At 41.9% G+C, this 15,405-nt stretch overlaps 3 protein-coding genes across 14 annotated transcripts; all 3 read left to right on the top strand.

Annotated features, from left to right (window-relative positions):
* The first annotated feature begins 1,335 nt into the window (after positions 1–1,335).
* Positions 1,336–6,146, top strand: LOC104446038. Of its 11 annotated transcripts, none has more exons than XR_005546381.1 (5): positions 1,336–1,587; positions 5,252–5,353; positions 5,438–5,500; positions 5,600–5,695; positions 5,786–6,146. XR_005546381.1 is itself a non-coding variant. In XM_039301477.1 (5 exons), the coding sequence occupies exons 2-5, from the start codon at positions 4,554–4,556 to the stop codon at positions 5,852–5,854; spliced, it is 342 nt and encodes a 113-aa protein (XP_039157411.1). In that variant the 5' UTR covers positions 1,337–1,587; positions 4,260–4,553; the 3' UTR covers positions 5,855–6,146. The 11 variants fall into 11 exon arrangements, 3 of the variants coding, with proteins under 3 accessions (XP_039157411.1, XP_039157415.1, XP_039157406.1); XM_039301477.1 differs by lacking the exon at positions 5,252–5,353 and adding an exon at positions 4,260–4,667 and having other exon boundaries at positions 1,337–1,587; XR_005546377.1 differs by having other exon boundaries at positions 1,340–1,580; positions 5,430–5,500.
* Positions 6,147–7,175: 1,029 nt separating this feature from the next.
* On the top strand, positions 7,176–9,169 carry LOC104446028 (activator of 90 kDa heat shock protein ATPase homolog 1). The gene is made up of 3 exons (XM_010059944.3): positions 7,176–8,308; positions 8,410–8,489; positions 8,811–9,169. The coding sequence occupies exons 1-3, from the start codon at positions 7,409–7,411 to the stop codon at positions 8,902–8,904; spliced, it is 1,074 nt and encodes a 357-aa protein (XP_010058246.2). The 5' UTR covers positions 7,176–7,408; the 3' UTR covers positions 8,905–9,169.
* Positions 9,170–11,459: 2,290 nt separating this feature from the next.
* LOC104446012 (thioredoxin-like 3-1, chloroplastic) lies at positions 11,460–13,792 on the top strand. Of its 2 annotated transcripts, none has more exons than XM_010059931.3 (5): positions 11,460–11,991; positions 12,615–12,689; positions 13,280–13,346; positions 13,438–13,455; positions 13,546–13,792. In XM_010059931.3, the coding sequence occupies exons 1-5, from the start codon at positions 11,663–11,665 to the stop codon at positions 13,642–13,644; spliced, it is 588 nt and encodes a 195-aa protein (XP_010058233.2). In that variant the 5' UTR covers positions 11,460–11,662; the 3' UTR covers positions 13,645–13,792. The 2 variants fall into 2 exon arrangements, with proteins under 2 accessions (XP_010058233.2, XP_010058239.2); XM_010059937.3 differs by having other exon boundaries at positions 11,491–11,991; positions 13,286–13,346.
* Positions 13,793–15,405: the final 1,613 nt, after the last annotated feature.

Here is a 15,405-nt window from a genome sequence, read left to right as displayed (position 1 = left end):
AATTTTTTTGCAAATTAGTTGTCTGAACTTTTACGTGTTTAGTTTGCTGAAAATGATGATGGATAATCATTTATGATAAAAAAAATATGCATATATTTGAAGTTAGGAAAATGAATTTCCTAATTTGTAAATGGAAAACACGTTTTTTTAGAATTTTCTTTGAAACAAGCACACCTTAAATATTAAAAATAAAAAATAGTGTATAATTCCAACGTTTTACAGTGGGTAAGGGGCAGTCCCTTGGTTCTTCGAAGATGGTCAAAATCTTGATAAAATGAATCCTATTTTAATAGGGCCTTGCATTATCAAAAGTTATTTTAATCTTCAGGATCTTCTTGATAGCAACTATGCAAGATCCTAATGTCTCCGCCTACTTGCCGCAAATTGAATAGAGAAGCTTGCTATCTATACAGAGAAAGGGCGGACTTTATCGGATTCTCGAGATTCCACCCGATTTGTCCATTTTGGATTATCTAGTCCTCTTTTGAACTAAAAACAAAGTGCTCCATTTTAAATTATATTCATAAATACGAATCTGATTTAGCTTATCCAATTTACCCATTTCTTCATGCAAACTTTATTATTCGACTTAGGTTATCAATATAACTAAATCTATAAAAAGCGTTGACTTCACTAAAGAGATATATAAATAAATAAAACTGTCAGTATAACATGAAATATGCATAGCTCCGAGAAATAATACTTATCATGCACTTAGCCATACCTCCTTTACACATTGTGTGTCCGGATCAATAGTCTAATGTCATTTTATTGAAGTCATACGTATACTCGTGTTCATATAAATGGACCAAAGTTCTATGTCATTGCACATTATATGTTATTGTGGCTAGGGCGCATATGATTCTCGGCACAAGGCACATTCGAGCCGTATTATATTCACGTCGTTTACTTTTTCTCTCTCATTTATCATATGAAACACAAATTCCCTACATTCCCCCGGAAAATGGACACTCTAATGGAGAGAGCAGGAGGTGAAAATGGGGCAGCTCGCGATGGTGAGGCGCGGACATCGAGGTACTAGCCAGGATCCGATGCCCCCCGCTAGGCATTATCCCTAGCTAGACTAACACGATCGCAGAACTGTTGGCCACCATTTTTCAATGGTGGGCTCTTCACCCGAACATGATGAAGTACGTCCTGGCCCTCCTTAGTGGTCACGTCGGTATTCTGATTGGGCTTTTTAAATCTAAAATTGCGGTCGAACAAAATGTAGATTAAAATACAACCGAGATGATTGATCTGGTGGTAATAAGTTAAGTACGTCTTTTTCACAAGGATCACGAGTTCGATTCACCTACGCGACTAAACTTCCGAATGGCTAATGTGGATTATCAAGTAAGAAAAAAAATCTAAAAACTCCATCGGCTCAAGCGGTCGGCCTGTTAATTCGGACCGTCGGCCACGGCTCTTCCGCGTTGCCACGAACGACGCTCGCTCGGCGACGGTTCTTCTCCGGCGACGTTCCTCCTCCTCCTCCTCCGCCGCTCCGGTCCACTGTCCCCTCCTCATTCTCGGTGACTGTTCACGCGCCGGTGTTTCGTTTCCTCTCTGCTCAACAGGTCGGAGGTCTGTCTCTCTGCTCTGCTCACGTCTTCCATTTTTAATAGAGAAAACTACTGAGAGAGGTCTTGGGATTTGCTTTGTGGTGTGGGTTTTCTATGAAGATGGCTGGAACTGGCCTGATGCCTTCAGCATGATCTTCGAGTGCCTGCGTTGGCTATGTGTCTTCAGTCCCCCTATTGGATATTGGCTAGCTGCACGGCAGTATCTGTGAGACTTGTAGTTCGCCCACCAGATGTTCGTGACAACTTCTCAAAGAATCGAAAAAATGGAAAATTTACAGTTTGTAGAGCTACTTTCGTGTCATGAAAATCGGTCAAATCGATGAAACAACACTCATAGCATTGAGATCACCAAAATAGTTTATTTCTTTATGAAAAGAATAAGAGATCAGTTAAAATCGTGTTGCGGTCAATTCTGCTTTAGATTATGGGGTCATCTTTAATAATTTTTTTAAGTGTGGAATGGGCGTGTTATATATCATGGCATCATCTCGGTCAATGTTTCTTTAGCAAAAGCCCCCTAAAACCACATCTTGAATAAGTACTTGCGAGATGCTTTTGAACTGGCCTGAATCACTTTTAGAAACTCATTTCTTTATTCTGGTTAATCTTGCAACACTTCTAAATTGTACTAGTAAAAAGCAGATGCTATGCACATGATTGATCCTTCTGTTTGATTTTTAATTACAAGTATTTCGGTGTTGTTACATTTAGAAATCTCAGTTTATTTTCCTCTTTTGTAAAAGCTCAATAAAGGGATAGAGATAAAGCTTCCACGTGATTGTCTGAAGTGATGTGTAAAAATTAACTAGTAACCTCGAACTTTCATTTCTATTCTTTTAAAGCTAATCTTTGTGTCTTATCAAATGAGTGTTTAGTCTTTCATGTTTATTCTACTCTACCCTTTTTTGGCTATTTTGCAAATTTGTCCTTTACGTTTCTTGTTGTATGGCTAACCGGAACAAAGAATACTTATCCTAAATCTGAAGATTGTTTGTAACTTATAAATTTTAAACAAATATTTCTGTTCCTGAAATCATCAACTAATGAAAAGAAAAGAAGTCATGATAGGGGATCTGAATAAATGTTCCCAATTGTGAAATTGACTGTGGTGGAAAGTGCCACATGAGCGAAGGTTTTGACTTTCAAAATAAGCCTGAAACTGAAAATGTAAAACTGACAAGAATGCGAAAAGTCACTCCTGTTCAAATCTTCCTGAGCTTTTCACAGTCATTTATCTACAACTCTGGTTTGGAGAGTGCCACTATCATGTTAATCCACTCTCAATTTGCACTTGTATGTACAAGAGGGCATAGCCTGAAAGGAGCTCCATGGGAGTGGTTTTATCTGAGACCCACTAGTGCTTGGGGTCCAGATATCACTTGCCTAAATTTTTACATGTTGAAAAGTAAATTGAGGGCTTTGCTGTAACGGGCAGTTCATGGCCAAAGGCTTTTCCCTTTCTTTTGTGTCTCCTTTACTATTTATTATTGTCATGTTGATCGTGGTTGCAAATGTGCCATTGGAACATTGTCTGCCCTTTTACAATTTAACAAAAAAATTATGTTATTTATCATGTCACAACTTTTGACTTTATTTTCTGTTATATGCTTGAACACTAGTTATGGAGGTTGATTCAAATGCAAAAAAAGTGGAAGAAGAACTGATTTTGGTTGGGAAAAGAAATGATGATGCTTGTGATAATGACAATGTTGAAACGAATGAATTTAAGGAACCTTCAATGGATGTAGATGTAGAGGTTCCACGCATTGGGATGATTTTTGCTTCACAACAGGAAACTCATTGCTATTATGTGAAATATGCTTATTAGCAAGGATTTGGTGTTAGAAAAATTAGCACAAAGTGTAACATTGAGGGACAATCAAGTTCTTATTCTCTAGCATGTGTTAAAAGAGGTAAACAGAAACCCACAGCAAAGAGTAAATTTATCTCGAGGCCATCAATCAAAACTGATTGTAAGGTGAAAATTAATGTGATTGTGGATGGTGGTGGATGATGCACTATATCTCATGTTCTTTTGGACCATAATCATGCTCTAGGTCCCAAAATTTCATGATTTCAAAGATCTGGTAGGAAATTGGATTCTAGTTCAAAGAGGAGAGTTGAGTTGAATGATCGAGTGAGCATAACTTTAGACAAGAATTCTCACTTTTTTTTTTTTGGTGAAAGACAAGAATTCTCACTCTGTAGCTATTGAAGTGGGAAAATCTGAGAACTCAGCATTTGGTCAGAAAGATGGTAGAAACTACATTGCTGAGGTGGGACAATTTAGACTTAGGATTGGAGATGCAGATGTACTTTGTAATTACTTTGTTCGAATGCAAAGAAGGAACTCAAATTTCTTTTATGTGATTGGCATGGATGAGGAAGGACAGTTGCAGAATGTATTTTGGGCTAATGCAAGGTCTAGAGCAGCTTATGAGTCATTTGGAGATGTGTTATTCTTTGATATCTTACTGATGAGTATGATTTGCCACTTACTCCTTTTGTTGGAGTTAACCACCATGGGCAGTCTATTCTATTCGGATGTGGTTTGCTATCAAGAGAGGATGTAGGCGCATATGTTTGGCTATTTAGATCGTGGCTGGAATGCATGCATGGGGCGTCCTCCAATTGCTATAATCACTGACCAATGTAAAATGATCCAAGGTGCAGTCGTGGAAGGGTTTCCAAGTTCTCATCATCTGCTTTGCCTTTGGCACATAATGAAGAAGCTTCCTGAAAAATTTGGAGGTCTAGTTCAATACAAGGCAATATAAAAAATTCTAAAAGGTACTGTTTAAGAATCTTTGAATCCTCAAGAATTTGAAGAAAGTTGGTTCAAAATGATTGAAGAATTTAATTTTGAAAAGAATGAATGGTTGAGTTCCTTATTTGCTGATCATCACCGTTGGGTTTGTATTTTTGTCAAAAAGGTATTTTGGGCAGGGTTGTCTACAATGCAAAGAAATGAAAGTGTGGATGCAGTTTTTTGATGATTATGTAACGTCAAAAACTTCATTGAAGCAATTTGTTGAGCAATATGATAATGCCTTGAAAAGCAAAGTTGAGAAGGAGAATAAGGTAGATTATTTTTTTCCAACTCGACCTACAAGACGGTTACTAATTTATACTTTGAGAAGCAATTTCATGAGAGCTACACTTATGATATATTGAGATTGTTCCAAGATGAATTGAGGGGCTTGCTTTACTGTAATTATGAGTTGGACAAGGTTGATGGTTTGATATCTTCTTTTAATGTGACAGACATTTTAAGGGGCAAACCTAAACAAAGAGTTGTGTACAATGTGAGTTATAATGAAGCTGAATTTGACGTTCAATGCTCATGTAATCTGTTTGAGTTTAAAGGAATTCTTTGCCAACATATAGTAAAGATTCTCATTGAGAAAGATGTGAAAGAGATTCCATCATGTTATATTTTAGCTTGTTGGAGGAAGGATTTGAAAAGACACTACTGTTATGTCATAAATTGTTATGAATATCGGCAGACGAGTGAGCATGACCTGCAGTTTGATAGGTTATGCACCAACTTTTTCGAAGCAGCAGAGATTGCGGCAAGTTCAAGTGAAAAGTATAAGTTTTTCATGAGATACATAGATGAGGGAAAGGCTAAAAGATGATTTTGTTTCACATAATCGTCATTTCAGTCAAAAACAGTGATGCCCTAACAACTGGCAAATGACTAACTCCCTTGCGAGGTCAAAGCAAAGGTTGCCCCCCATCCAAAAAGAATTTAAGATAGATAAACGGTAGGGTTCTGTTTATTTTTCTTCTTCTTGTACTTTTTCTTCTTGAGTCAATGCCATTGATTTTTAAGGTTGGCAGCTTTGCAGGGAAATTTCAGAAAAAAGAGTGAGCAAATTGACTTAGCCATGCAAAATAAGAGGCAGACAGAGGTAACACTTTAGTTTAAATTCTTTTACTAGTAGTGTTCCTTAACTTCTCATTTGAGGTGAATCAATTCTAGTATGTTGCTTACGAGACCTAAATCACAGATCAACCATGTGAAACCTAGTGCTGCAGAAGCATATAAACCCAGCTCTTCCGTTCATTCACCGATCAGCTGTTTTATGTTTCAAGATGGCGAAGGGGTAAGTGCATGAGGGTCATATGACCATAAAATGCTCAAGATGTTCAGTTTCAGCATGACGAAAATCCTCTGTTTTTCCTTTTCCATGCAGGCAAGGGCAACCGCAAGAAATGGCATTATTGCTGGAGGAATGAGTTCAGAGGAGAAATTGAGTAAATGAGCCATCAGATTGAACCATACAGTCCTAGATTCCCTGAGAGAGCAGTAGATCGTGCTCATTCATGTTTATGCAGAACATCTTGATAGCCAATGTATGGTAGTAGATGAATGCGATGTTTACTTTGGAGAGTCGCTACTGTTCTCTCCTCAAAAAATTGAATTCTTTTTCTTTTGTCCTATGTTCTTCAACATCTCGTTTATGTAACAGCAATTCTTGACAACTGCATGGATCAAGACAATTGTTGTGGTACTATAATCACGGGATTATCAATCAAATATTGGTTAATTGTACATGTTTGGCCTGTAGCGACAGCATCAATCCTCAAACTTAGTTGCCGACGTATTAGGTCAAGGACACTTATTTTTTCTGTGTTCTGGAAAAGTTCTTGCTGTTCACACATGAATTTCTCTGGCTTACCGGACGGTTCTGGTGTTCTTTTGTATGTTCCAAATCAAAAGGACTTCTCATTTTTTGCCAGGTGATTTAATCAAGGTCCTCGGGTAAAATTCGTTTTGCAGATCACTTATCTGGATCGAATTGGAGATTCACTGAACTTCAATTGATCTGTGGTATATTTGGTTGTGCTAACTTGTCGAAATAGCAGAAGTGAATCCACATCTTTCTTGAAGATTGAAGGGTGATTGACATTAGCAAGTAAGCAAGCTAGATAATGTCTGAGTTATTGCCAAGGTACTTTATGTCGACGTACATAGAGCTCTCAAATTATGTGCCCCTCTGTCTTTAGCCTAAATGCCCAATCTTTTCAATAAAAAATATTTGCGGAAATCCTGACTAGTGGATCATTTTATAGTGTCATTAATTTTCGTGAGATCTATGTAGGATCCTACATATATTATAGTGATTGGGATGCGGATAGGAAATGATGGTGTCTACTTTTGAGGAAACTTCGTTCGTTTTTCCTTTGCCTTTTCGAGGGTAGAGAGTGGTAAGAGAACATTGATTAATAAAAAAAAATCACTTTGAAAGCTATAGTTTTACGTTTCAAAAAATAACACACATAATTCTTAAACTTTAACATAATATATAATGTCAATATAATCACTAAATTTTTCATAAATATTCAATTTAGTCTATTAACTATACTATCTCCGAATTTAAACATTGATCTAGAATCAACTTGAATATATATAATATTATAGATTAGATCAAAATTTATAAATTATATTAAATAAATTAAAAATTCAATTATAACGTGTACATATTTAGTCAAAATCAGAGGCTTTGATACATTTGAGATTTGAGAGGAAAGGGATTCTAGTCCTTTCCAAAATTCCAGCACTTCCCAAGAAGTAAGAAGAGCTGCATCCCAATTTCCCAAACGTGTTCTAGACTCTTCCATTATCAGAACCCTCCAGACCTCTCTCCCTCCTCCTCTCTTTCCGCCCCCTTCTATTAACCCATCTTCCACCTCCTTCGCCTCGCCTCCCCCAGCATTCCCCAGCAATCTCGCGAAAAGCTCCGAACTTCCGGCGCTCCTCTTCCCGCAAATTCGCCGCCAGCACACCACCAGCACGACCGCCGCCGGCGACGACGATGGCGAAGTACGGCGAGGGCGACAAGCGGTGGATCGTGGAGGAGCGGCCCGACGGCACCAACGTCCACAACTGGCACTGGTCCGAGACCAACTGCCTCGAGTGGGCCCGCGGCGTCCTCACCAAGCTCCTCTCCGACCTCACCCTCCTCGACGGCGAGGGCGACCTCTTCGTCCGCACCAAGACGGTCGAGAAGGTCGACGGCGAGGCCTACGTCAACATCCGCAAGGGCAAGATCATCCCGGGCTACGAGATCAGCGTCGTCCTCTCCTGGGAGGGCGAGGCCCGGGACTCCGACGGGAAGTCCCTGCTCAAGGTCGACGGCACCGTGGAGATCCCCTACATTGCCGACGAGAACGCCGACGAGGACCCCGAGGTCAAGGTCCTCGTCAAGGACGACGGCCCGATCGGGCGGAGGTTGAAGGAGGCGATGCTCAGCCGGGGGAAGCCGGTGATCTTGGAGAAGGTTAGGGTTTTCGTGGAGAGCATGGCGAAGGGAGGCCCGGCGAGGGAGGACTTGGAGACCAAGAAGGTGGCTCCGAAGAACCAGGCGTCCGCACCGGCTGCTGCGGCGGCTCCGGCAGCTGCCTCCGCGGGGAAGAAGGAGGCGGAGGCCGCTGAGAAGAAGGAGGCGAAGAAGAAGAAGAAGAAGGAAGGTTTCAAGACGATTAGCATGACGGAGAAGTTCAGCTGCAGAGCGAAAGATATGTACGAGATATTGATGGACGAGAATAGGTGGAAAGGGTTCACGCAGAGCAATGCGAGGATAAGCAAAGAGGTCGGAGGAGAGTTCAGCATCTTCGATGGTTCCGTGACGGGGAGGAATGTGGAGTTGCAGGAGGGGAAGTTGATTGTGCAGAAATGGAGGTTTGGGAGCTGGCCCGATGGTATTCAATCCACCGTAAGTTCTTTAATCTTTTCGTGTTGATAATTGTCTGCATTGATGTCGTTAATCTCTGTAATATACGCTCATGGGTTCTTTTGTTCATGGGCTAATTGCAGGTAACACTTACTCTAGAAGAGCCTGAACCTGGTCTGACTGTTGTCAAGCTCACGCACACCGACGTACCTGAAGAAGACAGGTTAGTTTTGGAGCAAGTTTACTCTTAATTTGCATTGAAGATTAAAGTTTGGACATTTGATTTAAGTTGAAACTTTCACTAGAGGCTGGCGATTTACTAAATGAATAGATATGGATTGATACGTGAATGGAGGATTGAGAAGAGGGCACGAATTTAAGATAAATAAATTGTTTTGGCACTATTGATAGAATTAACATTTTCCCATTACGTGCATTGAGATGAATTTATAACTCAAGTTTGACAGTTGAAATGAATTGCCAGCGCTGAACTTTATACCGTGTATTGATTGCACATTTTCCTCTCTGATTCCTTCGATTGTAGGTATGGGAATGCAACTGTGGTGGAGAACACCGAGAGAGGGTGGCGAGACTTGATCTTTCACAAAATACGGGCAGTTTTTGGTTTTGGAATATGACACTTGAATGTTTTTTCCTCCTCAAGTGTAGAATTTTTACCAGGACGTGTCTTTTTCAGCAATGATATAGGTTGGCTGAGATTGTCTTGACATAATTAAATGTTTGATCTTTCAATCTGATAAACTGGTCCATGCGACTCAAGCTTCTTGAAGAACCTGGATTTCGTGCCTCGTGTTTTGTTCTAATAATAAGATATTTCGATCCTGCCCTCAGGTCATGAGTTGGTTGGGATAGGCGCATTAACAAGGTTATTTGTTCGTAGTACACTATGTATCTGTACATCTGTAGTCTTTCATGTCTTGCAATCTTCTTCACGTGTTGCACTATTACCCTCAGGCTTTTGAGTGGCTGAAATCATTATTGTTGATTGCCTTGTGTATCTGTCAGTTTCCATGCTGTGAGTATTCTAGTTATATGTTAGTACCAGGTTAATAGGTTAGTAATTGTGGTTCTACTCTGATTTCCCTGGTAGGCTAATATAGCGGTGCCATGAACTACTGTGACTGGGACTTGTGAGAACGTAGCTGGATTTTAGCCTTGTATATGATGGTCATATTCGCCTGACACTTCTTAGGGTATGGTTTGAATTAGTGACTTAGACTTACAAAAGGAAGAGAGGGGAGGTTCAAGCTTGTTCGAAACTTTTAAGACTCTTGGTGTCTTAGGGATTTGACGTACTGAAAGTGGAGCTGCCCATTTTGATGTGTACGTAGAACTGACTTTCCCATTTCTCATTTATTAGGTCATAATGGGGGTGACTCTTTATTCGTAGCCACATTTTGCATTTCATCTTTCTTGTAGTGGGATCGATGCCATAGTTCGCCATTCTGTACATTGCACCTACTAAAAGCATATAACTTGTCAAGGAATTATGTATGTTCTTGGAATAAATTCAATGGTTTTAATCTTGGATTGTGTAATTAAGTGTTGCGGCTTTTTCTGTGCTAGAAATGATGTCTTGTTAGTAGCATGCATCTTGATGACCAGGAAGTGCAACGAGCTATAAGTGATTGGGCAATTTTGGTATAGTTTGTTCGATCTCCTCAAATTATGTAGAATGCTTGGAATTTATCAGTAGAGGAATGCAACTGGTTCACCAAATACATGGTAGACTGGAAGAAGCTGCTTCTATTTGGCTTGGACATTTTGCTCTGACTTCTCATAATCTTGTGATGTTTTCCTTTGTCTTTTTTTTCTTTCCTTGTCTCCCAGTGCATTCCCAACGTACCTTAAGTTTTTGTTTTAACAAATATTCTTTATTACCTATCACGAAAGAGAAAAAAATGTTTGGGAACCGTGGTGATTTTTAAATACAGATGCAGTTTAAAGAATTTTTGGGAACCATTGGGAGGCTCTTAGAGCAATGACAGGAAGTGTCGGGTATGAAACTATTTGAGGAGATTGACATTGTCGAGTTGATTGCATTCATGAACTTGACTGGGAATATATGCAGACTACTGTTTTGATGTTGATGTAGTTTAGTAGTGTGCGCCCTTTAATGTTCTCAGAGCAAACATCATAGCTGGTTAGTAGGTTTTAATGGAGACACTGGGGGAATGAAACGATGACACAGGTAGACATTGCACCCAAGATGTGGTCTGCTTGAAGTTGGAACTTACCATGTGGAAGACAACCCGAAATTCTGTAGTTTGGATCCTTTTCTTCTAGTTGTGATCAATGTAAAAAGCGGCCTTTTATGCTGTTCGTGTAGTTTTCAGGATTATGTGGTGTGGAGGTTCGTCTTCTTTTTGTTGCTCTGGACTATGGAGCAAGCGTGACAATGTGAATGAATGTACGGAGTTGGATGGTTATACAAAAGGAAAATGAGAGTGCGGTGGAAATTTCGTAGGGCACTTTGAACTTGTAATAGCAGAGTGGCTTTATCTGAGGGGAGAGACGTAATCTCGTGTTCGCGTAGCTCTGATATCTGCCGCGCTGGAGTGTTTCTTATGCTCGTAGCACGTTTCGTTTATTTAAATTTCAGCTGTCTCTCAAGCGATGCCGGAAGAGCACGTCGCTTCTTTAGACTAGATTTAAATTCGGTATAGCCAGGGTCGAGAATCGGTGACTCGATCTATGGATGGTAGTTCGGACGGCTCACATTTCGGCGATGTGCGCATGCTGAGGTAGAAAACTGTCACATGCTCTTATGAGGTGGTTAACTTTCCGCGCATCTCCACATCGCCATGCTGCAATTTGCCGGAAATCGCCAGGAGGCGCTGTCGCCGGGGAAGGGTGCTTCAGCTTGCGGTAAGAACTTTACCGAGCCCGTGTTGTTAATCCGCCGTTACAGTGGTGGCAGTGGTTAGTGACTAGTCTTAAGTTGATCTCCTGTTTCCGCCCTTTTTGTCACCGTGGATTGAGCGATGGAATTTGTGCGGAAGAGATATCGATGATGGCCCAAAGCTGGTTTATAATAATCCAGAAATGGAACTAAAAACCATGTTGCCTCAATCAAATGTGCAAGGGGCTGAACATAAAAGAGGAGAAATGGAGGTGGGCTTTTTGTTCATTTTGTGTTTTTTTCAACCTCTAATTATAAACAGACTGGATTTTTGCTTTACGAATTTGCCCTTCGCTTGTGGCGCTCTCGACTCGATATGGTCGCTCCCATGCGGATAAGGCTTCCGTCGTCATCTTCCTCTTCTTCGTCTCCTTCGATTGTCGAATGCTCTGAGAAAACTCGTGCCCCCTATCGACCCCTCCGAGTTCTGGTCCTTCTTATTCTCGCTCTGTTTCTGGAAGACCGGGAGAGAAATGTCTGTTCTAGCGCCGAACCCTCACGTCCTCCTCCGAGAAGTCTGCCCCCGAGAGCAGCAGCACCACCAGCAGCAGCAGCAGGGGCTGAGCGGCGGCGTCGGCTCTCTGTCCCTGCACAGACCGCCCGGTCACTTTCCCTTCGGCGATCGCGGGAGGAGCTCGGATTGCCCGAGCAGGATCGCGAGGCGGGGCGCGAGAGCGGGGGCCTTCTGGCCCGACTCCTCGAGCCACGCCGTCGCGGAGATGGAGCCCATCCAGGACAGCGATCAGCTCGACCAGATCCTCCAGCGCGCTCGCGAGCTCTCCCAACCCGTCCTTATCGATTGGTATCTCTCTCTCTCTCTCTCTCTCTCTCTCTCTCCCCGGAAATCGATGCTAGTCTTCAAACTGGACGTCGTTTTGTACTCCACTTCCTCGAGCTTCGGCCGTTACTGCTTCCGTGGCATTAATGAGCGCTAGATGCATCGAGCTCTGTCGTTCTAGGTGAGACCGTGAGATGCGGCTCGTTACATGTTAGCGACTATTTCTGCGCAAGGTTTCGAGAGATACCATTGGCCTCTGTCGATAATCACCATTTGAACGTTGCGCTACGCATGAATGGGTCACATTTTTAATACCATGCCGATGACTCCACCGAGATATCTATGTTTCCAGGCTTCGATATTGGCTTCGTGAGTTCTGTATTAGCGATGGCTCGGGGAGATTTGATCGAATTTCGGTCTCTTCTTTTCCGTTAATTCTGCTCCCCTCTTTACAGATGTGCAGCACCTGCTCAAAACTATAAATGTGAATGTTGTTTGGCAAAGGATAGGGACAGTGCTTTCTTATGTTTACTGCAATCGCATAATTCAAAGACCTTCGTCTGAATCGAAACTGCATGAGCATATGCTGATGCGCAGCACCTGTGTTTTTACTTAATACTTTTGTGTCAAGTTGTTTGTCCTAATAGGATGGCTGCTTGGTGTCGGAAATGCATTTATTTGAAGCCCAAGCTTGAGAAGTTGGCGATCGAGTACGAAAGCAAGTAATTTCTCTCTCTCCCTCTCTCCTTCTTCTCCTTCTTCTTCCTCTGTGTGTGTGTGTGTGTGTATGTGTGTGAGAGAGAGAGAGAGATTATATATGCACCAAATGCCTCACCAGTCGGCATGGTAGAATTCCTCTTTACAATCACTTCCATGTAATCTTAAGCACCTAGGCTGTGGAGATCTTCCATGGGGGTTTAACATTATAGGAGCAACGTTTGTTTGACTAATAATTTTGTCAGTTATGATTATAAAGTTGCCATTTTGGTGATTGCTACTCCAAGAGCTCGTTGATTCGTTGCCTTCAAAAGTACTTATGGAGAGTCGTGTTTGTTGCAATGTTTGTTGAGGTTTCTGCACTAAGTATTCTTCTGCTAGTGAGAGCAAAGTCACTTGGTATCAGAGCTTCTCACAGTTTGCTGGATTCCTTAAAAACAAAAGAGGCGAAAGCCTGTAGTAGTATTGTCTATATTTCCAGCGATCTGAAAGAGCAAGCATGCTTCATTTGAACCTAGATGATGCCCTTCTTGGGAACAAATTTGCGTCATACTGATTTCATCTTCACCTTTGCTTCTTCTCATGATACTGGTAGAATCAGATTCTATTGTGTAGACGTCAACAAAGTTCCTCAGACCCTTGTGAAGCGTGGAAACATCTCTGTACGTCAAGCTACCCAATTTTTTAAAGCTTTGATTTCTCTCTCTACTCCTCATCACTTACTATACTTTCTTTCCATGTCTGCGCTTGCAGAAAATGCCGACTATTCAGGTACGCAGTACAGTAGTAGTTGATGGAATTTTCTTTCGTGCTTTGGGTTATTGATAGGTTTGCAAATTTGACTGGACACACAATTTGCAGGTATGGAAAGATGGAGAGATGAAAGAAGAAGTAATTGGAGGACACAAAGCATGGCTTGTCATTGAAGAAGTTAGAGAAATGATCAAAAAGTACGTTTGATCGTGCAAATGGGACCTCTCTCTCTCTCTCTCTCTCTCTATCTTTCTCTCTCTCTCTCTCATGTGCATCTCTGGTGCAGTAAAAGCAACATTGTACAGTGAAATCAGCTGTAAAGTTAGTTCGTTTAAGGTTATTATTTTCAAGTGAATCTTCATTGGCACAAAAGTTGGTGAGTAATAATCCCTGCTGCAAAGCCTTACAGACACACTGGACAATAGCGTCCCAATTCCCGCACAAAACTGTAATCAGAGTCTTGAGAACTTCAGGTTTAAGCTGTGAATCGATCAATCAACTGTACAGGATGGTCGACAACGTCCTGTTTTGATTCTTCATGCTTCAGCAGCACAATTGACAGCATCTCCTCAGATTGATGAAGAAGGCTGATGAGCTTGATGTTTGAGCCAGGTGTCGTATCTTTGTTCTTGCATAAGAAGGCTCGACCTCCCCAAGTGAATCTTAAGATCGCGATTTAACTGCAAGTGCCGAGAACATGGGTCGCACTTGCATGCCAATCTTCTTTATGCTGGCTTCCTTTCAGTACTGGTGAAGGCAAAACGCCTGTCAAGGTTGTTTCCAAAGCAAGGAAAGGGTTGCGACCGCTGGCTGCACAAGATGATGATGGGCCTAGTTACTAGCGGCGAAGTCTTGTTGATCCTATCCCTTGTCCCCAAAAAAGAGAGAGACTACCTTGTGTCGTCAATAATGACAATGACATAGTTAGCAGACTGCGAATATAATGGATCGACCCAGCGCTTCGAATCATTCATTGCTTCGATGACATCTGAAAGATTGCCGCGAGGTCGTACCAAGGAGGGCCTCCCAGATTGTTCAGAGGCGCACGTTTGATGAGTGTACCTTAAAGGACAAGGAAGGTGGTCTTCCGGACAAAAAGCCCAAGCTGCTGATTAAAGCTGTTGAAGTAGCAGAGTTTAACGACATAGGCAGCATCGGAAAGGGGAATCATCCAAATCTCACGCTAAGAGCTCGATCATCGTTGGATCTATGGAAATAGGAAGGCCTCATGCTGCCTAACATCCTTCTATATTTATGGAGTCTCACGATTTATCCATCCGGTGGTTTAAGTTTTTCCTAAAATAAATGAATGAAAGACGCGGTGGTTGTACAATTATTCAATTTGGGCCCTAAATTTTCTGGACGCTTAAGCCGTTAATTATAAATCTTTCTTCGTGTCAACATTTCCGTCAAACTTATAGACGTGTAGATTATGTCGTACCCTCCGTTGGCATGCTCCTTGAAGACGTTGCTGTGTGGAATAAAGAACTGCGGAAGCCGAGGGATGCTGTCTACGCACTAGTGGAAGAAGTCGAGATAGGCTTGGTGGCTAGACGGCAGAATGGATGCTGTCCACAGCCACTAGCAAGGGTCTGCAGGGCCGACCCTACATGCGGCGGCGAGGCCACTAGCGAGAGCGCAAATTTAAATCGAGGGATGCCCTCTCCGCCCAAATTGAGAGCCGCAACCCCTCGCCAACCTCGCGTTGGCCGAGATCCATGGCCTCAAATTCCATCCATAGTCTATATCGCAAAAATCAGAATAACAATTATTCACTATTCTTATTGTTGAGCCGGATCTAAAGAAAAAGAAAAGTTGCGGAAGCTGCGTCAACGCTAAGCCATAGCATTAGGGTGACGAGGGAGTGAGAATGAGATTGCGCTGTATTTGTCATTTATGGTCCCGTGAATTAATTGAATCCAACCCCCAATTTGCTCAAGACAAGATACACGAAAGTGTCGGACCGAG

This window comes from Eucalyptus grandis, chromosome 1, assembly GCF_016545825.1.
Source record: "Eucalyptus grandis isolate ANBG69807.140 chromosome 1, ASM1654582v1, whole genome shotgun sequence".
Lineage (NCBI taxonomy): Eukaryota > Viridiplantae > Streptophyta > Magnoliopsida > Myrtales > Myrtaceae > Eucalyptus > Eucalyptus grandis.
The sequence above is the reverse complement of the archived record's forward strand: the minus strand, read 5'-3'. Positions and strand labels throughout refer to the sequence as shown.